The 25282-nt window shown below is 42.1% G+C and overlaps 1 protein-coding gene across 2 annotated transcripts in view; it reads left to right on the top strand.

Annotated features, from left to right (window-relative positions):
• STAG1 (stromal antigen 1) overlaps positions 1–25282 on the top strand; it is a 139902-nt gene that overhangs the window by 105234 nt on the left and 9386 nt on the right. For both annotated transcript variants that reach the window (XM_018560207.1, XM_018560206.1), the window contains exons 11-25: positions 1726–1824; positions 4306–4385; positions 4829–4936; positions 6110–6224; positions 6403–6520; positions 10265–10368; positions 13230–13322; positions 16201–16290; positions 16973–17176; positions 18370–18440; positions 19040–19127; positions 19210–19290; positions 20477–20569; positions 21188–21362; positions 23747–23886. In XM_018560207.1, coding sequence (XP_018415709.1) covers positions 1726–1824; positions 4306–4385; positions 4829–4936; positions 6110–6224; positions 6403–6520; positions 10265–10368; positions 13230–13322; positions 16201–16290; positions 16973–17176; positions 18370–18440; positions 19040–19127; positions 19210–19290; positions 20477–20569; positions 21188–21362; positions 23747–23886 — 1659 coding nt within the window. The remainder of the gene's footprint in view (positions 1–1725; positions 1825–4305; positions 4386–4828; positions 4937–6109; positions 6225–6402; positions 6521–10264; positions 10369–13229; positions 13323–16200; positions 16291–16972; positions 17177–18369; positions 18441–19039; positions 19128–19209; positions 19291–20476; positions 20570–21187; positions 21363–23746; positions 23887–25282) is intronic.

Consider the following 25282-nt stretch of genomic DNA (forward strand, 5'->3'; position numbering starts at 1 on the left):
TAAGGAATTCTGGAGGGAAACGTACTGCTCAGTGTCAGAAAGCTATATAGTAGATCATGGGTCCTCAAACACAATGATGACCCAAGCACACAGCTAAAAGCATGGCTAAGAGCAAAACATTGGACTATTCTGAAGTGGTCTTCTATGAGTCCTTATCTGAAACCTATCAAACATCTATAAATAGAGCTGAAACATGCGGTCAAGAGAAGGGACCCTTTAAAACTGAGACAGCTGGAGCAGTTTGATCAAGAAGAGTGGGCCAAACTACCTGTTGGCAGGTGCAGAAGTCTCCATTGAGAGCCACAAAAATTGCTTATTTTCAGTGATTGCCTCTAAAGGTTGTGCCACAAAATATTAGGTTAAGGGTCCTATTACCGGCTTTAACACAGGGAAGCATTAGCGGTTATCCAGTGAACTTTATTTTGACTATCTCAGATCATTTGTCTTGGGGGAGAGATATGCATAGACTTAAAGGAGAACTATGAGGTGAGTGCTTTTCACTCACCTCCTAGTTCTAGCCGACCTGTGACAATGAGACTGTCACAGGTCGGCTCAGTAGATCGGGAGGTGAGCGAACACATACCGGCGTTCGCTCACTTCTCGATCCTGTCACGTCTCTGCCGTGACAGGGGAGGGGCTGGATTCCCCGCTCCGATCCGCCAGCGCTGACTGGCGGAACTGACGGGGGAGGGGGCGGGTACAGCTGGCTCTGCCTCTAGATAGGCAGAGCCAGCTGTCAGTCACGCAGCTGGGCGGATCCCGGCACAATTGTCGGGATCCGCTGCAGCGTCTCAGTATACCGCGAGCTATAGCTCGTGGCATACTGAGCCTAGGGTGACGGGAGGACGCTAGTTTGTGTCCTCCCGTTACCCTAAGGAGAACGATGGGGGAAAGCCTCAACCCCATAGTTCTCCTTTAAGATTACTGATCCAGTTGTTTGATAGTTTGTACTGATCATTGTCTGATTTTCATAAGTGATGGAGACATGACGAGAGAAGTAGTAAACTGCTCAATTTATTTCTGCACAAGGGAGGTGCACTTAGGAACAAGTTCAAAATTAAACCAAATTTGAACCTGTGCTACTGGGACCCTTGTTATAAACTGATTGAGCAACGTATCCGTTTATCTTTTGGTACATCCAAGGTGATTGCTGCTTGTCCTGGGACAGTGAGAAGTGTGGGATTACGTAATAGTCAACATGTGGGTTGCGTTAGTCATCATGAGATTTAAAATAACATTTGTAGTTTAACCCTGACCCCTGGCTGAGCTTGCCCTCAATTTCTATATACATCCATGTATTTCAAGTACATTTGAAGTCACTTTGATATACATTTTTAAATTAAGATTTATTTATGCCCTCTTTGCTTCAAAATTTATGTTGAAATGTTGACATATGTAAGAGTGTTTTCTAATTTATGCCTCATTCAAATGATGTTGTCTCTGGCTGCGTATTGCTACATCAAGAATATGCAGACTTCTGCTGTAGTAATCGTATGCGGTTCCAGACAGCTGCAGCTGGTCAGCGTGTTCAAAGCAATGGCAAGCAGCCAGCGGCCGCAGTTCATCATGTGCGGGTGTTCTCTCATTGCATGCAGTTAGAGACAGATGTCTCCATGTGAACCAGGCCAAAGTCGAATGTAAATTCTAAAGTATATTTTTCAGGTTCTTGCTGATGTAACATTTTGTTAAGTGCTTTACATGTTTGGTTTTTTTCCCCATGTGTAGCAAGGAGAAGTGAGGCTTAAGTGTCTGAAAGCACTTCAGAGTCTGTACACCAATAGAGAACTGTTCCCTAAGCTCGAACTCTTCACCAACCGGTTTAAGGTATGGCTTCACGTCACAAACATTCCATAGTTTTCTGGTTGACCAGAATATGCAAAGGCGGCTTCGGTTATTCCTTATTTATAATTATTTGTATTACTTTCCTAAAATGAAAAGGCCCTGAATGCGTGGATAAATGTATCATGAATAACTTGTGTTTAGGATTCATTTTAGGATATTTATTTTTGTCCACATCCTAGTAAAAATCTAGCAACTCACTGGCCCATTCTAAATTGACGTGTGTGGGATTTGTGCATGCATTGCCATTGTCGGAACAATCACAAGTTCATCTAAAGTGCATTTCAAACTGTGCTGGTGTTACACAAGTGGATCATTTAACATTATCAGCCAAATGGATCATATAACAACATTATCATCTATTATGCCTAATTTGTCCTGAGTAAGCGTTTCTAACTCAAGCTCACCAACGATAACCAATAAGTGGTAAATCTTTAAATAATCTTTTCAAGGTAACCACTTTTATGTGCACTGACCCTTCCAATAATTTAGGGCTGCAACTAACGATTTTTTTCCTAATCGATTAGTTGGCCTTTTTTTATTCTTATATTCAAAAAATTACCATCCTGAATTTATAATTAATGTCTTAATCTATGAATATCCACGAAAGTGCGGCTTGTTTGTGAGAGGAAAATACAGAAATGGAGCGTTGCAAAGATTAAGTTTACTTTGAAATAAAACTGCATGCACACTTTGTTGCAATCTCACCGCACTGGAACACACGGTAATGCAATACCGTATGTTGTGGTGTGGGCAATCACACTGTAAGTTTTTTTATAAGGGGGGGGGGGTTCTGAGGCTAACTGTTCACTCATAAATCAAGGAAATAGTATCTATTTACTATGTCCAAAATTATGACTGAACAGGAAGTGATGTAGAGCACTTCCTGTTCATAATTGTGTACACAGTATCTCAATACTATGTCCTCAGTCGTTTACAAAAATTGTAGTGATCACTGCAATGTTTCAATATTACAGGGAATGATCAGCAAATATTTCCCATATTTGCTGATCAGCTCTCCTGCCCGCACTTCCCTGCTCCTGGTTTGCCTCTGTCACTGCTCTCTCCTCCCCGCTGGGCGGCGGCAGGTGGATCGATTTGTGTTCCGTCCAATCCCCACTACCTCTGCCGATAGAGGCAGTGGGGATCGGAGGGGACATAAAATGCAGCTCGCAGCAGGCCCCAAGTGGGAAGGAGAGAGCTGCAGAGTTGATGCGGCGACAGCCGGCTTGAGGTGTGGGAGAGCTCTCCTCACCGCTGGGCACCCGCTGCTGGGGCCTCTGTGTTGTCGTCCCCCGATCCCCTCTGGGAGCAGTGATAAAACACTGGCTCCCAGCATGGATCAGGGGATCCAGACCAACCATTATTGACTACAATTCTATTATTGATTCATATATATATAATTTTGAGTCTTTTTCCCGGGCCATACTTTCAAGTATGGCAGTGCTTAACAATTGCAAGCTTTCATGCGATATATATTCTATATAGCATTGTTGTTGTAACAGTTCCAATCCATAGCCATCTATTTTTCTGTGAACTCCAGCACCCTCTACTGGACTAGATTATGCTTGCAGACTTTAGAAAGCACTGCACCAATACCTGTAGTCGTTCTGGCAACTATTAAGAAAACTTAGATTTGTTGACATAACTTCTGTATGTAGGTCCACAAACATTATCACTCAGGTTCAAATGCTAATTTCTGTGCTTAATATTTCCATAATCAGCAAAGTTTGTGTTTCCTAAAAGAACACGGTTTTGGTACCTTTTTAAAGAATAACCTTTATCTCTGATACTTGTTTGGGGGTTGTATTTAAAATTGAACAATAATGGTGCATTCTGTTAATCTGGATACAGAATACAGCAATGACATGGAGGTCAGCAAAGAATGCCACAGGGAATACAGGAGATACACTTCCAAAACTGTCAGTCTCTTCAATGCTGCATCACTATCTACTGTCGTATTTTACAGGCTGTTTAATTTAGTAATGGAAAAATAAAGGTCGGGGGGGTTGATTGGACAGGCCCTAATGACGTAACTCCTACGCACATGCACGAGTTACATCATCTCGGCATGCCAAGCCTGTGGCAAACTTCACCAATAATTTTCTTTCATTGCATGCTCATTGAAGTGCTCTGGTTGGCTTGCTATTTTATTGTAGTGCTTACTGTTTTTTTTATCTAGTTCTTTAATTGTAATTGCCCATTTGTTTTTTATAGTGCCAAAATATTGTGCAGCACTGTATAGAGTAAATGTGTCTATTCACTTCAGTCTGTGTCCTTATACTCGCAATCTAAGGTCCCTACTGTACTCATTCACACACTAGGGGTAATTTTGGAGGAATACAGTTAACCTACCAATATGCTTTTGTCTTGTGGGAGCAAGCCAGTCTAAGAATGCTAACAGTTTGCCCACCATGCATAACGTTGGGTAAATAAAATTGCACATATTTCCCATTTTAATTTCAGGATCGAATTGTTTCCATGACCTTGGACAAAGAATATGATGTAGCCGTCGAAGCAATTCGCCTTGTTACTCTGATCCTTTAGTAAGTTTCTTTGCTTATCTGAGCTGTTCACTTGGTAAATACACATTCAAACAATTGGGGTAAATGTGGGCCTGGAGGCCTGTTTAACAGTTTGGCTGTTCGGCTGTTCAGCCTTCTGACACATGAAGGAATTGGATTTTTACTGGATATGAGAGTGGCTTACCCTTGTGACCCTAGTGAAAGAGATTGCTCTGACGTAGCCAGACTGACAATTCTACTTTGTTTTCAGGTGAAATTTTGGTATTCTTGGTTATAATTGCAGCACAGCTGCGTAATGTAAATTTTAAACATTTCATTTTATCACCACATATAGCCGCCTTTTTTTTCCCAGACTAAAATGTTTGTGTACATCTAATGTATTCTGCCTCTAAGCGTACAATAGCATCTGTTTTGTGTGTTTCTGGAGTAACTGGTATGTGTTAACTATATGCCTTTTATTGCAGTGGTAGTGAAGAGGCCCTGTCCAATGAAGACTGTGAGAATGTCTACCACTTGGTGTACTCCGCACATAGGCCGGTAGCTGTAGCAGCTGGGGAATTTCTGCACAAGAAGTAAGTTTCTTTTTGGATGTAGTCTTTTATATGCCAGGGTTTTGAAGCAGCAAAATAAATCATCCGGAAAGGTTACATGGTGGAAAGGAAATGGTCACAAAGAAACAGTAGATTAAAGTTAAACTGTTGGTTTTAAAGTTCTGCAAGTCCTGTACAAGAGCATATGTGTATTACCCTAATATGTCAGAAACTTGCTCTGTGTGCCACTCCTATTTTGTTTAATTCACCATTACTGGGAGCTTGACTTCAACGCTAAGTCCTGCCCAGTAGTAGTGATCACCCCAGTGTTTGTAAAATAACTGAGCACATAGTAAGCTTTGTCCCCAGTTATAAATGAGCAGTAGATGCTTACATCACTTCCTGTTTATTCATAAGTGGGTACATAGTAAGCTCACTATGTGCTCAGTTTATGAATGGAGAGGAGCCCTCAGTACAGAGTCTTCCTGACCATTCATAACTGGAGAGAGTACTATGCCTCCTCGGTTTGTTAATAGGCAGGAAGCTTCTGTACTGAGAGCTTTCTGTTCATTCAGTGCTGGGGCTGCAAAAAAAAAGAGATTGAGGGCTCTGTGTCCTCAGTCTTTTTTTCTACTTCAGGGAAATATCAGGGGTCAAAACCAGTGGCTTAGACCCGCGGGCCAATTGTCGAGTGGTTCCCAGGTGAAATGAGTTTGAGACCCCTGGTCTAAACAGGCCCCCTCAAAATTCTTCTTTAGTTGGCGGTATAACACAACTGTATGTGACTTCCTTTATCCCTCTACGGACTCCAAGAAAATGATTTTACGGTTAGTACAAAAGTCCTGTTACCAAGCAAGGTGACCTGGCGGGTTCAGGCATTTGAGTTCATCAACATATGGAGGCATCATCTGTCTTTTTTTCTTTTCAGATTGACTTTATTAGGTAAATGGCGTCGGTTTGATAAGCAAATGAACTCACTTTTGTCTTTAGATCTTAATTTGTGCCTAACTTCTGAAATGTGAATAATGCAAATCTACTTCAAGCTGATCTTGACTTTGATATGTTTCTTTTTTTTGCCAAACTGTTTAGCCTTTCAGTTTTTTATGAAGCACGTACGGTGACCTGAGTATTAGAACCCATACAAAGATGGTCCCGATTAAACATGTCATTAAAGTGTGCTGAGCTGTGAGCATTTGTTGTTCTTTTTTTTCCTAGGTTATTTAGTAGACATGACCCACAAGCTGAAGAGGCCTTGGCCAAAAGAAGGGGGCGAAGCAGTCCTAATGGAAATCTGCTAAAAATGCTTGTGCTTTTCTTTCTTGAAAGTGAGGTAAGATATTGTAGTATTGTGGATAATTGTGTGTAGGAGATGGTCTGGGTATGAAGCCAATATGGCTGGTAAAATGTTAACTGATGACCATATAGTAAACGTATAGTAGTCCTAGATGAGTTAAGTGTAGCGCTGCATTTCTCCTTTTACTCAGAATTGTGTATGTTTAATCCCATAGTTACATGAACATGCTGCATACCTCGTTGACAGTTTATGGGAAAGTTCTCAAGAGCTTCTGAAAGACTGGGAATGCATGGCAGAGCTGCTAGTTGAAGAGCCAGTACAAGGGGAGGAAGGTCGGTACTTCTAGACCAAATCTTTTTGTTTGGTTAAACATTGATACAGTTCATAATTTTAATCTGTGAGGGACAAAATACGATCATCCAAATTTTACATTTAAGACTGTAGTGAATAGAACCCTTCCTAAACTTTGTTCTGTAGAAACCTTACGGCTGTTTAGCTAAAGGCATGCTGGTAATTGTAGTCGTTTTAGCATATTATTGCCCTGTAGTCAAATTAATTTTATGTTTAGTGTCCAACCTCTGTAATAGTTGTCTTGTGACTTCCAGTGTACAAATGCTAAGGTCATTGAACTGATATATAGGAGGATATTAATCCAGTAACTTACATTTATTAACAATGTTGATGAGAGTATCATAAGGCGATAGGTCCCCAAAATACACTATATTGCCAAAAGTATTGGGACGCCTGCCTTTAACCCTCCACCAAACTTTACACTTGGCACAATGCAGTCTGGCAAGTACCGTTCTCCTGGCAACCGCCAAACCCAGACACGTTCATCGGATTGCCAGACAGAGAAGCGTGATTCGCCACTCCAGAGAACGACTGCATCCGACGCCTTGCATTGCACTTGGTGATGTAAGGCTTGGCTGCAGCTGCTCGGCCATGGAAACCCATTCCATGAAGCTCTCTACGCACTGTTGTTGTGCCAATCTGAAGGCCACACAAAGTTTGGAGGTCTGTAGTTATTGAGACTGCAGACAGTTGGCCACTTCTGCACACTGCGCGCTTCAGCATGCGCTGACCCTGCTCAGTCATTTTACATGGCCTACCACTTCGTGGCTGAGTTGCTGTAGTTCCCAGTTGCTTCCACTTTGTTATAATACCACTAACAGGTGACCGCGGAATATTTAGTAGTAGGGAAATTTCACGGATGGACTTATTGCACAGGTGACAACCTATCACGGCACCACGCTTGGATTCACTGAGCACCTGAGAGCGACCCATTCTTTCACAAATGTTTGTAGAAGCGTCTGCATGCCTAGGTGCTTGATTTTATACACCTGTGACCATGGAGGTGATTAGAACACCTGAATCCAATGATTTGGAAGGGTGTCCCAATACTTTTGGCAATATAGGTGTATCTGTTTGAACCTTGTTATCGCACATCACACCTACTGAAATCAAGATAAAACGAGGGCTGCACATGACTTGGAGCATGTGCAAATTTACTTGTATAGAGTGTTACCAGTGTCGTTATGAGAAACCCGTGTAGGCTACCATTGCTGACCTCTCCTCACAAGAATGCTCATTTTGATCCACTGACCTTATACAAGTAGAGAGGCTCGAAATTCAGATTTTTCTGACTTGTATTTACTGCATGCTTGTAAGGAGTGACTCTAAAGTATTGAAGCCTCCAAGCAACTATTTCCAGAAGAAAGCCAGCCCCATATTTCTTGCATAACTGGTATGCGTTAGACTCCCAGAGGGTTGAATATAGCAAGTGGAGCCTTAGGAAATTTGAGCCAGTGTTTTGTTATATCTGTATATGGCTAGTAACAAGCCAATGTGCACTCTTTAATACGGAAATATATTGCTGTAATGTATAGAGCTAGAGACAGGATGTCTATACGCTTAGGATTTTATTTAATTACGTTGTGCAAAGTTATGCTTTGGGCTGTTACAGAATTATCCATAACAATTAGACTTCAATTTATCAGGTGAGAGTTAATAAAACTGTGTGAACTGAAGTCCTATAGGCATATTTAAAAGTAATGAATACTTGTGTATATAAAAGCTGTAAGCCATTGCAGCCAAATCAGTTTAACTGCTTGAAGACCAGGTGTTTAGACCCCCTTCCTGGCCAGGCCATTTTCCGTAATCCGCGCTGCGGTACTTTGACTGACATTTATTCCGTCACGCAGCGCTGTACTGAAATGAATTTTATACCATTTTTTGGGGACAGATAGAGCTTTCTTTTGGTGGTATTTAATCACCACTGGGGTTTTATTTTTTACTATATTCAGGAGAAATTACTGAAAATTTTGAGAAAAAAAGTTTTTTTTTACATTGTTATAAAACAACTAATAGTACCCAGTTTTTTGGTAAAATATAAAAGACGGGGTCACGTCGGGTAAATAGACACCAAATATGTCAGGCGTAAAAATTGCGCGCACTCGCAAAATCGCAAAAAACTAGATCTATAGCCGGCGGATCGCTTGTATATTAACGGGCATCGCTGCCTCTTTTCAAATAGCGGGGATTTCCCGCTCGCACGCGGCGCGTATACACGCCCAGTTATATCCAAGAAGTTCCCGGCAGGCAGTGTATACACAGCGGCTGGCCGGGAGGTAGTTAGGTAGTTAAAGGGTTATTGCTAGCATATATTTACTACTAGCAAGCAAGAAAATGTGAAAATTCTCGGGCGGCCGCAAAGCATCTTGGGGCGGGCGCATATGCAGTTCACATTTTCGGCTGGGAGACGAGGAGAGACACAAGGTAAGTCTATGGACGCGTGCACCCGCATGCAGACACCGTGGGACAGGAAGTGCCAGCAAGGACGGAGGAGTCAGCACTGGATCGGAGACCCACAGCAGCGCTGGAGGGACAGATGAAAACGACAGGAAAGAAGATCGGATTAAGAAACAATAGAAAAAGAGATTGAGAACAGTGTCCTCTGTCTTTTTTTTCTGCAGCCCCTGTTATCAATGAACAGGAATCCTCTATACTGAGTGTTCCTGTTCATTCATAACTGGAGGACAGAGTATGTTTACTATAACCACAATCATGAATGAACAGGAAGTGATGTAGGTAACTTTCCATTCATTCATAATTGAGGATATAGTCAACGTACTATGTCCTCCATTTGTCTCCGCCCACACTGCTCTCCTCTGATCTGTGACAAGAGGCTGAGCGGTGTGGGAGGAGAGACGCCGGCCACTCACAGCGCTTTCCTCCCGCAACGCTCGGCCGCCTGTGACAGTTTCTCTCCTCCCCCCTGGGACACAGAGCAGCGCCCAGCTGGGAGGAGAGAAAAAACATATGCACTGCTGTATCGGCCAGGAAATGGCACTTTTGGCATAATTTTCAACCGATATATCGGGGCATCCCTAGAGTAGAATGGTAACACAGCAACCGATCTAAGTACTGTTGGTTGAATGATGGCGCATTTTGACTTGTGTCCCACTGTATGTGACAGCTGTGTATTTATATTTAAGTATAGCCTTCTCATATTTTTATAATTTTTTTTATGGTATAATTTAAAGAACTCCAGGCAAAACATCTATTAACCCTTGCAGTGCGGGTGTAGCTCCACTGCTGCTCGTTTTGATCTAAGTGCTAAAATAAAATTAATCTCACTTGACCCTCAGAGCAGGCTTGCTCTTGGGCTGTTGCTTCCAGGCTCGCTCCTCCTCTGCTGCAGCAGTCTAAGATCCCTTAAATCATCACGGCCAATACACAGTGTATTGGACGTGAGCACGCCAAGTGACATACCTTTGCTGCAGCATAAGAGGAGACGGGCAGGAGGGATTGGTGGCACAGCTGGCTACGCGGTTCGGGTGAGTATTACTTTATTTTTGCACCAGGACGAAAACAAGCAGTTAATGCTTGCAGTGTGGAGTTAGCCCCACTTGCAAGGGTTAATACGTTTTCCCCCAGAGTTCTTCTTTAATGGTGTGGGCTCCTTATTTTTTTTGGAAAGCCTTTTTTGCCAATTACAATTCAGAGCCATGTTTTAGTGTTGCTAGAGTTGTTGTGCTCCATGCCTTGAAAGCACTTTGTTTTTTCTCTGTATCTAGTGATGTCTGAGCGGCAGGAGACTGCACTTATTGAATTGATGGTGTGTACTATTCGTCAGGCTGCAGAAGCACATCCCCCTGTGGGAAGAGGAACTGGTAAGAGGGTGAGTATTCATTCTAATAGCAATGCTTTAATACTAATGGAAGCAGTGCTAAATGTGAATTTGGTGTGTTGGCATTTCCATAATGCTAGGTTGAGGTATAGCTACATACAAATGAATATTCGAATATAATCCTGACATGAGAAACAGCTTATATTCGCTGAAATTGTAAAACTGTCAGAAGGACTCTGGTTACTGTAATTCAAGGGCGCCCACAACTTTTCGTCTGGAGATCTACTTTTCAAATGACGCGCTCAATGAGATCTACCAACGAAAAAACACCTGCGGGAGGGGATGTGGCGGTGCATTGAAGTCAACGGCACCGTAGCCAGGCCCCTCGCCCACAGTGCGATCGCTTGCACCAGGAACCCAGACACATTAGTGCCTGCGTTCCGGGCCAGTGCGATCTGCAAGCACTAATGTGCGGGCGATCAAACTGTGGGCAGGGGACATGGCTGCAGTGCATCCCCACGCCCCTGAACGCATTCCAGTGCGTTCTAGAGGCGCCGGCGTCCTATCCTCCCGCGTTGCTCGTGTGGCCGGCGTTGCACACGGGGAGAGGTGTCCCGCCCCTTTCCGTCTGTGGCGTCTGACGCATTCAACCAGCAGCCGCACGAGCACCGCGGGGCATAGCAGTAGCCAGCTCCTTTTGCACACGTAAGAAAAAAAAAAGGAGGAGGAGCCTCTCCCCATTGAGAAACTCATGAATGAACAGGAAGTGATGTTAATCACATCGTGTTCATTCATAACTGGGGACACATGTGTCCTCAGTTATTTACAAACACTGGAGTGATCAGCTTATCGCTCCAGTGTTTGTCCTGCACAGAGGATTGGTACATATCATTGATATGTACCGATCCTCTGCCGCTCGGCCACGTAAAGAGGGGGGCTGCAACTTCTCCTCTGGATCTCCTCCCCTACTCTCCCGGGCAGAGGCAGCGGGAGATCCGAGGAGAAGAGAAAAAAGCACTTCAGCCGCCTGGGGGGATGTTGGACGGAGCCGCTGTAACAGCAGCATGTGCAGTGAGGAGAGAGCTGCCAGCTGTCAGATCCAAGCCAATCAGCTCTCTCTCTCCTCACCGCTCGGCGTGCTGCTGTGATAGCGGCTCCGTCCCCCGCCGCTGACTGTTGCTTCACTTTTCCTGGGATCCCCGCTGCATACAGATGGGTGAGAGCAGCGGGGATCCATAAAGAGGGGGGCTGCAACTTCTCCTCTGGATCTCCTCCCCTACTCTCCCGGGCAGAGGCAGCGGGAGATCCGAGGAGAAGAGAAAAAAGCACTTCAGCCGCCTGGGGGGATGTTGGACGGAGCCGCTGTAACAGCAGCATGTGCAGTGAGGAGAGAGCTGCCAGCTGTCAGATCCAAGCCAATCAGCTCTCTCTCTCCTCACCGCTCGGCGTGCTGCTGTGATAGCGGCTCCGTCCCCCGCCGCTGACTGTTGCTTCACTTTTCCTGGGATCCCCGCTGCATACAGATGGGTGAGAGCAGCGGGGATCCAGAGATGACAGGACATCGCGATCGACCTTATGGGCACCCCTGCTGTAATTGATTTATTTGTCTTTAGAGAAATAAACCGAAAAATCAGTAACCAGTGTCCCTTTGACAGTTTTACAAATTTGTATAGCATTTCTAACAATTAAATGTTTATCACTGGGCACACATTTAAAAAATTCACAGAAGTACAGAATTTTAAAGTAGCACAACACATTTTTTCTTTACACTGTCACTACTCCTCCTCTTAGACAAGGTTGGGCTCCTTTTACCCCTTCATGACTGAGCTAGTTTTCAGTTTCTGTTCATAAATGACTGACACTTTTTACATTTTTGCTGTGTGGTTCTTCCACGTCAGTAATATACTTTCTTACTAAATGTACCCACACATATTATATATTGTTTTTTAGAGGACAGATAGGGCTATATAATTATATCAAACATGTGTGCCTAACGCCTTACTTTTTTGAATAAAATATTTAAAAAATGAGGAAAAAACGTAACGAAAACACTTTTTTCACAAGTTTTGATTATTTTTTTTAGAAATTTTTCAGTTATAGTATAAAAAATATATTTATATATAATTTTTATTTTCCTCATTTTTTTACACTTTGTAAAAAATATATATATTTTTGTTAGTTTATATCAAGCAGTCACTATGCTTGCTTGATAACTTTTTTAATTTTTGGTTATTATTAAGAAGCTTTTACAAAAGCATAACTATTTCAATAATGAATGCCTCAATACTGACACATTCATTAATTACTGGTTACCGCTGAGAATCAGCCGTTACCGGCATTACAGAGCCTTAAATAACTCATTATAACTAAGCCAGTCATATAGGCACTTCGTGGCGGGACATACAGTGTATGTCTCCCCTCATGAAGGGGTTAAATAAACAGGCATGGAGTGGAATGAGTTACAGATCTGACTACTTAAGCTTTTATCAAAACTGGAGCATATAAAATCTGGAGCAGCTGTGCATGGCAACCAGCTTTGATAAATTCCCCCCCGTGTGTTTGTTTTATCTTGAGCTTTGGTGCTCTGTTAGCAGCTAAAAAAAAAGGTTTGTAAGCATATAAAAATGAACCTAGAACTCCACCTTCTGGCTGGAAATAAAAAGCGCAATATATTCATGTGCAATATTCCATGTTTTTCTGCATTAAAAATACTATAAAGTAAAAATATTTGCATACAGATCTTTCTTTGTCTGTAAAATTGTTATATAAATGTTTAAAAGTTACTGTTTCTCTGGGGGGGATACATTTTATTTAAGGCAGTGTCACACATCAAGGCAGCTGTTATCTACTTTATTTGTGTATTCATCTGCATAATTATTAAACCGCAATTTAACAAAAAAAATATTTTTCAGGTCTTAACTGCCAAGGAACGTAAAACCCAAATAGATGACAAGAATAAGTTGACTGAACATTTCATTGTTGCACTTCCAATGCTGCTGTCTAAGGTATAAATAAATCTCGGCATCTGTGTTCATATGATGTTGTGGATAACCCTCCGATAAATGGCAGATGCTTGGGTATAGGTTTTTGCTGTAGTGTGGAACTGCAGTTTTACAAGGATGCAAAAAAAAAAAAAAACAGCCTTCACAGGGGAGTTTGCCAGCAGCATTAGTTACTTGATGCCACAGGCACTATTGAAGCGGGTGATCTACACAGACATGCTCGTAGCTTCCGGAAAAAAAGATGGCAGTAGCAAGTTCCAGTAGATTGTTGAGGTTTGCAAGCTTTGTATATCTCGATGTTCTTTTGCAGCACCTGAGATATGGCTCTATTTAATCCATTAGATAGACATGCCCACAAACAAACGTTAATCCATTAAGCATATGCAGCTTTGCGAAAGGAGTTTCAGAACAGGATTGAGATGTATCGCATGTTGTTGGTTCCTTAATGAGGCTTTCCTATTTATGGCACGTTTATCTCGCTTGAAGACGAGTACCCAGTATTTTTCCTACCTTCGGCGGACGGGAGGTGGTTAACTAGTCAGCTAGTAAAGTCTTGGCTCTCTATAGCATCAGTATGCTCTTGGTCACTGACCAGGAAGACGCATGCAGACTTGTTTGGCGTAACTAAGAAAGTATTAAAGCCAGAGCACCAGCATGGCAGTCAGACAGTTCATGTTTTCAGTGGCAGCCCATGCATTCCTCTGTTCAGGTTTCTATCATACTCGCTATTAGCCTGTCTCAAAGCACAATTATGTTGTCAGTCCAATTCATTATCCAAAATTCACTTTTGTAACCCTGTGGGAATGGAAACGATGTGGGGGTGTCATGACTATTCAAAGCGCTTATGACTGTATCATAAGATAGTTACATAGTTACATAGTATTTGAGGTTGAATAAAGACATTAGTCCAAGTCCAACCTATTATTTTACAGCTTTTGGTTAAAGAGAAACTCCTTTTAATAAGACCACACTGTCATGTAAAACATACTAAAATTGCAGATTCCGTGATTATTATTGCTAAGAAAAAGACTCCCTTTATGAACATTTGACCTTTATCAAGTCCCCATACAGGATGCCGGAGAACAGATGACTCCAAAGTTACACTTAAATACAAGATCATCTCCCACGGTTTTGTATAAATTTGCCCGTAAGATCATTCATTAATCTAGGAGCAAATGTCATCTGAAATATTTTCAAAGGCATTACACTTTTAATAACCGCCTACAGTTCAAGGTTGATGTCTACACTCATTTGTTCTCGCTTGCAGATTTTGTAGTCTCTAGTTTGCTGAAGGGCTCAGTAGCTGCTTACGGGCAGATTTATACAAAACCGTGGGAGATAATCTTGTATTTAAGTGTAACTTTGGAGTCATCTGTTCTCCGGCATCCTGTATGGGGACTTGATAAAGGTCAAATGTTCATAAAGGGAGCCTTTTTCTTAGCAATAATAAATCACGGAATCTGGAGTTTTAGTATGTTTTACATGACAGTGTGGTCTTATTAAAAGGAGTTTCTCTTTAACCAAAAGCTTTTTTCTTTTCCAAAGATCCCAAGAGATGATCTTTCCTACACTGTAATTTCCTTCTAATGACATGGAATAGCATCTTGGCTCCTTAACCACTTCAAGACCAGGTGTTTAGACCCCCTTCCTGGCCAGGCCATTTTTCAGTATTCAGCGCTGCAGTACTTTGACTAATCCAAAGATTAGTTGAAGAGCTTTTTAGGGTTTTCGTCATTTTAGCTTTATTTTGGATGAAAGCCAAATAACTAAGAAAAGCAAGCCCATGAACTCTATGTAGCTTTAAAAGAAATGCCCCTGAAAAATTTCAAAGTCTCTTAAGAGCACTGACAACATCCTGGACAGGGTCGGCGGGTGCTGCAGTTGACTAGATTTGCTGGCAGTTACTTGACATTTTTCCAGCACATTTGTCAGGCATTATCATTTATATATTCTTGATGCCCACCATACCACTTTATGCAGAAGCTTGCTTGTCCAGGTTTCCTAATCACATAGATCTTTAATAGTTATATGACAAAGAAAAATAAAAAATCTTTCCCATCATTCACAGGCCCTATATACAGTAGTAGTATCCTGGTGTGTTTTGTTAATTACTTTCACACAAAACTGAATTTATTGGTGGATTTACTCACCCACTGCTTCTCTGTAATATAGGAATTAATTAAAAGGAGAATTATGAGGCGAGTGAAAATCGCTCAACCTCATAGTTCTAGCCAATCTGTGACAATTAAACTGTCACAGGTCGGCTCGATAGATCGGGAAGTGAGCGAACACATACCGGCGCTCGCTCACTTCTCGATCTATCCCTGCAGAGAGCCGTGACTGTCACTCACGGCTCCCTGCAGGGTTCCCCCTCCCCTATTCGATCCTCCAGCGCTGACTGGCAGAACGGACGGGGGAGGGGGCGGGCCTCTAGATAGGCATAGCCAGCTGTCAATCCCACAGCTGGGTGGATCTCGACAGTAATATCGGGATCCGTCCCGGCTGCGGCGTTTCAGTATACTCCCGTTACCCTAAGGAGAACTATGGGGAAAAGCCCTGACCCCATAGTTCTCCTTTAACAAGAAAAAGCCCTAATTATCTCCACGGCATAGTTGGAGCTTTATTCTAGAGGCCTTACTCGGAAAATAAGAATAGAAGTTTATTTCCTTGTAGCATATGTTCAGATTTGAATTGTTTAAATGTTGTGTGTGAACCAACCCTTTAGTGAAGTTGATGTGTATTCTGTTGCATTCAGGCAATATACTGCATGCAGCATTTTCATTGGAACAACATGTTTCTTTGTGCAGGAATCTTATTTTTGTAGAAAAGTTTTCTATATATATTATAATTTGCCTGGTTTTGTTATTTTTTTATCTTGCAGTATTCTGCTGATGCAGAGAAAGTGGCAAATCTTTTACAAATTCCTCAGTATTTTGATCTAGAACTTTATAGTACGGGGCGAATGGAAAAGGTATGTTTACTGCCAACAAAACATATCCACATAGAAGCTCAGCTTCTGCTAGAGAGTCTCTGGGAAATTGTTGTATCATTTCTTGTATTCCTGGTTGCAATTTGGAAAATATTTAGCGCATCCTTTTTTTTGGTTTATCTGTATTTACATTTTCAGGCAAAGTGATACAATTGCTGGGTCAGAACATGTTTAATTGAGTTCACCTCAATTATAGCATTTTAGAAGTAGCATTAAGGATAGGAATTGGGTAAATAGCCAAATTGGTTTCCTTAAAATTAGATAATTAGTTCATAGTCTGATACTTGCAATCAATGAGGGTTTTATAAATAGAAATCTATTCCATTTTTAAAGGTCTTGGGTATGGTTAGATACAGAAAGCAATTAAAATGTGTAGTAGAGTGTAGAATGTTTAGACTCTCCAAGGTTTTTATAGTGGTCTGTCTCCATGGGAAGATTATCCTTCTGTAAGCCAAGAAGTGAGAAAAAATGGGACACATTGGGTCATTTCAGTGGCCTTTCCCTTTGGTCCTAAATATATAATTTTTGGTATGCTCAGTTAACAGTTATTAACAGGTTTAGAAACTGCAATCCTTGTGTTCTTTGAGGTATGATTGATTCATCAACTTTGCTCTTTAAACTTTGTTGAGTAACACTTGTTTTTTTTTTCTTTTCATTTCTATAGCACCTGGACGGTTTACTAAAACAAATTAGGTTTGTGGTGGAGAAACATACAGAGGCAGATGTGTTAGAAGCATGTAGTAAAACCTACAGTATACTATGCAGCGAAGAGTACACAATTCAGAACCGAGTGGACGTAGCACACAGTCAGCTGGTTGATGAGCTGGCAGACAGGTTCTCGCATGCTGTGGAGGAACTGTTACAAAATGTAAGTGAACGGCTGGTTACATATTGGGCCCAAATTGTTCACTTCACATCCTGCAGTAAGGTGTTTTTTGACCACCACTGAGATGTATTGTCCTTTTGCTGCAATTCTTTGACATGTTTCATCAGTTAAGGGTTTTTTTCTTTATTTTCTTTTTCTTCTGTTGCCATATAATAAAAGCACAGTGGTAACATGCTATTATTGGCTGCCATTCATTTCTGTGGACCTCCTGGAACTTGATACTGCATGTTTCTGCAGGAACTATTACAGAAAATTGTTATCCTACTTACCGTAATTTTCTTTTCCTGGCTCATCCTCATGTCAGCATACTGATGGGTCAGCTCCGCCCCTCTGACCCCACAGGACCAAGCAAGTAAGTGCTGCTCGGCCCACAGAAAGATCTCCTGAGATAGAGCCACTAGGGAACGACTCCTGGTTCCACCCTGTCTGCGGACATAGGACACCGCTGTCCTGTTGTCCATAAGGAGTCTGACCTGCCTGCCCTCGATCAATGCGTGAAAGGCCCGCAAGGCCAGAGATGCTGCCTTCAGCTCCAACCAATTGGAATGGTGAATCACCGAGCCCCTCCATCGAGCTTGAACCTGTTGCCCTAAGCAGTGGGCTCCCCATCCTTGGAGATAATTTTTATTTTTTTGATTTTTTTTTCAACAAAGAGCAGAGATTTGAACATCCTGCATAGATATTAAGAATACTAAGGCCCAACCATTTTTTTTGCCATAGTTCTCTTTGGGGTCACAGGAGGACATATACTAATGTCCTCCTGTGACCCAAAAACCCGGCATATAGCAGGCTGTTGGCTGCTATATGCTGACAGCACTGCAACCAGGACGGATCCCGACAATATTGTCGGGATACACAACGCTGCCTGATAGTTGGCTGTGCCCGCCCCTTCCCCTGTCCATTCCTCCAGTCAGCCCTGGAGGATAGGAGAGGGAAAGGAGGGAGTCCCTGCGGGTAGTTGTGACTGACAGGAAGATGATCGGGACTTGAGCGATCAGTGGTATGGGCTCCGTCTAAACGTTAACATGTAATTAGAGTGCCATCATTTTAAAGGAAATTGCAATACAGAATGTTGTATTAAAATACAATGAAGGAGCCTTTGTTTTGTATTTTGGAATATGTGCCAGATCCCCCTTTTCTGTGCTTTTTATGTCTTTTAACTTTGTTTTACACAGCTAGAAGAAGCCGATGAAGATGATGTATATAATGTCCTAGCCTCATTAAAACGTTTAACGTGTTTTCACAAGTGAGTATAGTTATCCTAGGTTTGTCATAGACCATTTATTGTGTAGTCATTTGTTTATAAAAAGCACCATGGATTAAAACACGTTATTCATTTTGGAGGATTTTGTATAAAAATACATTTCATATGCATATCAAGTGATACATTTTAAATTCTTGAGTCTTTTTACTAGTTTGCTGTTGCTGTGTGTTTGGTAGTCTGTGTGAAACTGGCTCAAGAGTCCTTTCTCTGATGTTCATTTTAACAATCTTTTCTTTAGAAATACACTGAGCTCTAAATACTGTATATATATTTAGTAGCAAAAGCCTGGGACCACTTTGGTGGTTGGCAATCACAAGGAGATCTCAGACCTGCTCTTAGATTTATATGAATCCAGCAGGAGTAGTTCAAACACATGGAGGGTGTCCAACATCTACATAAATGTGGAATGTAGCCCTACAACAATCATTCTAGCATGTTCTAGCATTGTTTCTGTGGTATTGTTAAGGCCTTGGGGCTTGAATCCTGCCATTTCTAGGATGTTGAATGACTTAGTACCTTTGTTGAGCCTCGTGTTCTGCAGGCAGATGTCCTGTGTTACTGAAAGCACTTTGTAATTGCAGCGCTCACGACCTGACTAAATGGGACTTTTTTGGAAATTGTTATCGGCTGTTGAAGGCAGGTCTGGAACATGAAGGCATGCTCGAGCAGGTGTGTTGATTGTGTTTGAAATAAGGTACTTGCAAGTGGATATGATTGGATGGAGCTTAATTCCCTTTTTTTGGTCTTTCAGCTCGGTGTCCAGGCTCTCCAGTGCTCTCACTACTCTATATTGTGGCAGCTGGTTAAAATCACAGAAGGCAATCCTTCCAAAGTAAGTTTCACAATTCATTTTACATTTGTGTTTCGCCACAGGTTGCCATTAATGTAACTTGTGAAGGTGCTCAAGAGCATGTAGTCTGTTTATATCTTAACCACTTCAGCACCAATGTAAGTAAATAAATGTCCAGTACTAAAATGGTTCAAAGCAGGAGCTTGGTGTTGTATTTTTCAGCCACCACCCTGCTTATACATACCAGTGATTGGAGGGCTGTAGACCCGCCCAATCACTTGTATGGTGCTGAAGAGCTTCTGTTTTTTCCCCCAAAATTTGATTAGGTCCCTATGGGCTAATTCACACCATGTCCGGACCAGAACAGTTTTTGTCTGCACCTGAAATGCATCTCAATGTATTCCTATAGTATTTCTGGGCTCTGTTCACACCAGTGCAGTCCATTCCGGTGGGTGTAAAAAAATGCTGCATGCACTATTTTCTCTGGTCTGGGATGCATGTAAACGCATTGCAAACACACAGGACAGCACCTGAAAGCCCATCTGCTTCAGATTTGGTCCGGACATAGTGTGAACATAGACCAAAAATCGTTTGGAGTAGAGGTGTTGAACTTTAGGTCTGTTAGAAGCTTCTTGTTTTCTGTCCTGCATTAGCTTGGTGTTGGTACATATGCACAGGGCACTTTGGGGATAAATTCACATGGCCTACGAGGGACATTGTCACTTAAGATCTACTATGAATAAGATCATTAAGGATTCTGCTGGGGACAAGATCCCTCATCTTCCTCAGCAGGAGAAGCCTATGGAGCATGGCCTTCAAGGGATAATGGGGCTGATTTACTAAAGACAAATAGGCAAGATTTTTGTCTTGCTTGTAAAATGCGTTTCTTGGAGTACATTACAGGACACGGCACCCTCACTACTAATTTAAGGCTTCTGTGTCCCTCAATGGACAAAGAAAATGTTTTTTATACTTGCTGCAAAATCCTTGGAGACCCACCTCTCTGTTCATAAAAATGCTCTTGGTACTGCTTTGCTGCAAAACTGAGGCATGTTGGTAAACAGAAGGGTTATAGACTGGGCTGGCTTTCAGTGCTGTTACTTGCCAATGTCCAATCCTCCTGTATGAGGCAGTAGGCTCCAAGTACAAAATCATATTATTGTAATACAATGTTGCGATATAATCTTTCATTTTTTCATATGACTAAGTCTGTTTTGTTTCTTTATAGGAAGATATGTTGATGTTAAGAAGGACTGTAAAATCTTTTCTAGCAATCTGTCAACAGTGTCTTTCTAATGTAAATACGCAAGTCAAAGAGCAGGTAAGGAATACACCGGGCTGGTTAACTTTTGTTTCATGGTATCATTTTATTCTTCTATTTAAACAGTCTATTTGACATGACCATGTCCAGTGTTGTGTGTTTCATAAGACTGGCTTTACTATTGTAGATTAGATGATCATATCAGATTGTAACACACATTCGTCCAGAACTGTGCAATATTCCATAGGGTTTACTTCATTTTGTCACAGCTCTGTATAGTTTTATTGTATAAGTAAAGCACTAAGGTGTGCGATAATGCTATGTTGATAAATGACAATGGCAATAATAATCTCCCACTAGACTATACTTTAGGATTGTGTCCACTTGTGCTGCCATGCATCTCCTCTCACTCATTACACTGTAAACGAGGTATTACTCTTTTGGTAAGTGTGAAGGGATGAAATGCAAAATCTATTGCAATGGCTGCCCACTATCACACTTTTACTTTTTTTTTTTTCTTATCAGGTACAGTTAGATGCATTACTTGTAATAAACACACACAACATTCCCTTCAGTTATATTGTTGTAGTTGCCATGTTTACCCTGGTAGTGCTGTCCTGTAATATTCTTTGAGATGTGATACAAATATAAAGTGATTTGAGCATTTTTCTCATCCAGGCCTTCATGCTGCTCTGTGACCTTTTAATGATCTTCAGCCATCAGTTGACATCTGGTGGAAGGGACAACCTTTCACTGTTGATCTTCAATCCAGATCTAGGACTACAATCTGAACTGCTCACTTTTGTAATGGATCACGTCTTTATCGACCAAGATGATGAGAACCAGAGCATGGGTAGGTTGCTGAGCATAGGACTCACCAGCATTTTAGAACATGTTATTTATGGAGGAAAGTGTCTGATATAATGATGACATTGAAAACTTGTGAATACGGTTTGCTGCCATCGACCCAGGACTAGCAAGAATATTAATGCCTCATTCACATCAACCTTAGTGCGTTCAGGCCCAATAGTGGCGAACGCACTGGATCACATTGCGGCCGACTCAGTTTGTTGTGGGGCGGGAGGGGCTGTGACAGTGCTTGAAGTGAATGGGACCGCAGCCACCCCTTCCGGCCTCAGTGCGATCGGCCGCACGGGAACGCAAGGCACATCAATAGTTCTTGCAGCTTTTTTTCTGACCAGACTGCAAGCATTGATTCGCCTTGCATTCCCGTGCAGCTGATCGCATTGCAGCCGGAGGGCGTGGTTGCCCCACAACAACCTGAGCCGGCAACAATCGGGCCAGAACACACTGAGGATGTTGTGAGCAAGGCCTAAGTTTCAGGCTAGTGTCTCAGAAATATTGAAGTTACTGATCTGTATTACTTCTAGACATTTATCCATTTCAGAAGTCGTTGTTACCAGTGGGAGCCTCCATTTTCTCTCAGTACATGTGTTCTTATAGACCTGAACATTTATTACCGCTCTAATGTCAGCAATTGTTTAAGTGGCTTTTCACTTTATACAAAACTGTGGTTCCCCTTATCTGGTTTGTTATGGCTAAATGAAACCACAATGGAAATAAGAAACATTCATGTAAACAAGCTGATCTAAGGTTCGTATTCTTCATAGCTTTATGATTAAATGTGATGCCATGGGAAATGCATTGCTAGTCACATATAGCTCACAGATGCATAGAAGTTCAGTTGTGTAAATGGTCCTTAGAGCAGACCTTCCACTTTCTCTATAAACAACAAGACCTTTCACTTTCTCAGCTTCTTTTAATGAGAATGGGGAGGAAAAGAAAAACAAGGTATGCAAAGAATACAAAGCCGGCAATTATCTAGAAGTATGTGTTTGTAGATTGTCATTATTAAACATCTCTAAAGGTGTGCTTGTTGTTATTTTAAAGTTAGGGTGAAGTTCCTCTTCACCCTTATCCTAGTTCTAGTCCAGGCTCCCATAAGTTTCAACTTGGAAATGCTACTCTGAAGCACAAGCGCATACAGCATTTACAATCCTTTCAGCGAACATTGAATGGCCTCTTTGAGGAGCTTAGTTTGTAACCTCCGTCTTGAAGGTGTTGATTTTTAATGGTAATGGGAATGCTAGTTGCAAGCATCAGAAAGCTTCTTACAGCTCTTTAAAACTCATGTAGTGCCATAATTCTTATGTCTGTTTTTGCCCCTTTTGGTACATTGTTGTTCTCCAGGAAGTCTGCCCTGAGAAATGCCATGCAGCCATCACTGGACTGCATACATGTAGATGGGAAGAGGCTGCAGTATATTAGCGGCACCAAAAGCCAACAACAGACGGTTGTTTGATGCACAGTCCTTTAGCAAGCAAAAGGGTTTACATGTACTTTAAGTCTGCCTTCATACCTTTCTGTTCTGGAGCATTGCATTAACGCATGTGCATTGCAATAGGGCAGCTCAACTAACTCGTGCGTTAAAATAAAAAAAAAATATCTGCACCCTTTTATCCGTCACAGAGCAAAACACATAGTAGTGTTATTGTTTGTTGGGGGGGAGGTGCACTGCATGTGCGCTGTCTTAGGCCTCATTCACACAGTTGATTATGGGCATACAGCAGGAAGATCAGCATATTTTTGCAGCTGGAATGACAAGCATGTGCAATCAGCTGTAGACGAGAAGCCTTCAAAAATGACAGGTGCCTCAGTTATCCGCGGATGTTCCTGTTTTCACACTTCACCAGCTTCATATATGGCTATATACATATATTCACAGGTGAGCAGTGTGGATGCACTCACTTTGCAGACAGCTATGGTGTGACTGATCACACTCACCTGTCTTCTCAGCCACAGAAGTAGCCTGATCTTGGTCGGTGTACAGCCCTAATCAACTATGTGAATGAGGCCTTGGTGTGTGCAATTGAAAATGACAGTCACAACATCATGCTAATGGGTATAATGTGCATTGAGGTAACCACATTGCATAAGTGTGACATGGCCCTAAAACAGTATGTACCTTATCTTTGAAACATAGACCTGTTAAGCTTTTAAATGTTTTAGGAATCTTCGCTCATTATTTAACATTGGTTGATGTATTTTACATCTTTTATTTCTTTAGAATAAAAATTCTTGATGCTGTGTATCAAAAACTGCAATTCCTTATATTACACATTGTTCTGAGCTGACAGTGCAGTGTCGTTGTTTGTGTGCATCTCAGACCCTGTGTTTCTTGGTGATAACCCTGACATATTCACTTTCCCCATGCAGAAGGCGATGAAGAGGATGAAGCCAACAAAATTGAGGCCTTGCATAAAAGAAGAAATTTGCTAGCAGCGTTTTGTAAACTCATCATCTATGACATTGTAGATATGCACGCAGCAGCGGATATCTTCAAGCACTACATGAAGGTACCTGTTTTAAAGAAGCTTACCGTCTGTTTAGTCTTCCACATTCATCAAAGCTTATACATTCACATTGGGTTCAGACCTGTGTGTCTTTGGTTTGTAAGAGAAGGCTAAATCACCAGAAGGGACCTACACAAATTCCTTAAAATAGTGTGTTGTCTCTGATGATAATTATTCCAGGACCTCAGGGCAGCTAAACAAAGAGCCACTGTACATTCCTACTTTAGTTTTTTTAACCTTAATTGACAAAAGCTGACTTGATGAAATGGATGGCCCTAACAATGTGTTTGCGCTTCATTATCCAGTAAGTGGGTTTGGATGGGGATTTAATTGACCTGTATTCTGCAATGCTAATGGAGAGAGTGCAAATGTTCTTGGCTGTACAGTGTAACTGGTGGTTGAATCAAAAAAGTGGTTTCCATGTAGGCTCCCTGCAGTTATTTTTTTGTAATATTGCTAGAGAAGCAGAGCTTTGCCGCCTTCATGTTGGAGCTGCCCACTGATCACTAGTGAAGGGACCAATAAGAAACAGGGGAGGTGCAGAAAGAACAGATCCACAGCGGGGAGATTGTTGGACTGGTGGTCCACTTCCTCTCCAGCAAAGAGAACAGTAAGAAGCACAGTAGTGGCATCACCAGTAGGGCTCAAACAACTAATCGGCTAAGTTGATAATAATAGATAATGAAAAGCATTGTCAACAGCGAGGGGACGTGACGGCGCGGCCTCTCCGACTAGGAGCAGCTATGGGGGGAGGGTCCTCTCCATGTCTCAGCCTCCTTCTCTCTTCCTCCCCTGGCTGCTTATAGTGAACTATGAACAGGCTGAATATCGATGCTGTGTGTTCTGTGTGTGTATTAGGCCTCATTCACACTGGGCGTACACGTCCATGTGACATGCACGCCCGTAAACAGCCGATCCCGAGAGGGACAGGTGCTGCGTGTAATTGCGTGCAGCAGCCTGTTCTCACCTATGGGAGGACGTGGCTGTACAGTGCCATCCGTGCAGTTATGGGTGCCCGCACTTAGACAGAGACGGGATGGATCATAGGGGAGAACAGGCTGCTACGCGCAATTACACGCAGCACCTGTCACTCCCAGGATCAGCCGTTTACGGGCGTACACGTGTATGTGTGCTGTGTGTTGTAGGTTTACTGTGTGTGTATTGTGTTGCATGTGTACTCTGTGTGTGGTGAGTGAAGTCCGAAGTATAATAAGCATGTGAAGCCCGTTACACACTGCACGCGTGTGAGTGAGTGTGTCTAGCAATAGCTTGTGAATATGCTTGGTAATGTTTTCCTTTCTGTGACATATGCCAGGGATGCCTGAGTGTATTGCCTTGGTTTGTTCCTTAAGTGTTTGTTTTTTATCCGATTAGTCGATTAATCAAAAAATAATCGGCC

This window comes from Nanorana parkeri, unplaced genomic scaffold (assembly GCF_000935625.1).
Source record: "Nanorana parkeri isolate BGI_ZX_2015 unplaced genomic scaffold, ASM93562v1 scaffold439, whole genome shotgun sequence".
In the NCBI taxonomy this organism is placed as follows: domain Eukaryota; kingdom Metazoa; phylum Chordata; class Amphibia; order Anura; family Dicroglossidae; genus Nanorana; species Nanorana parkeri.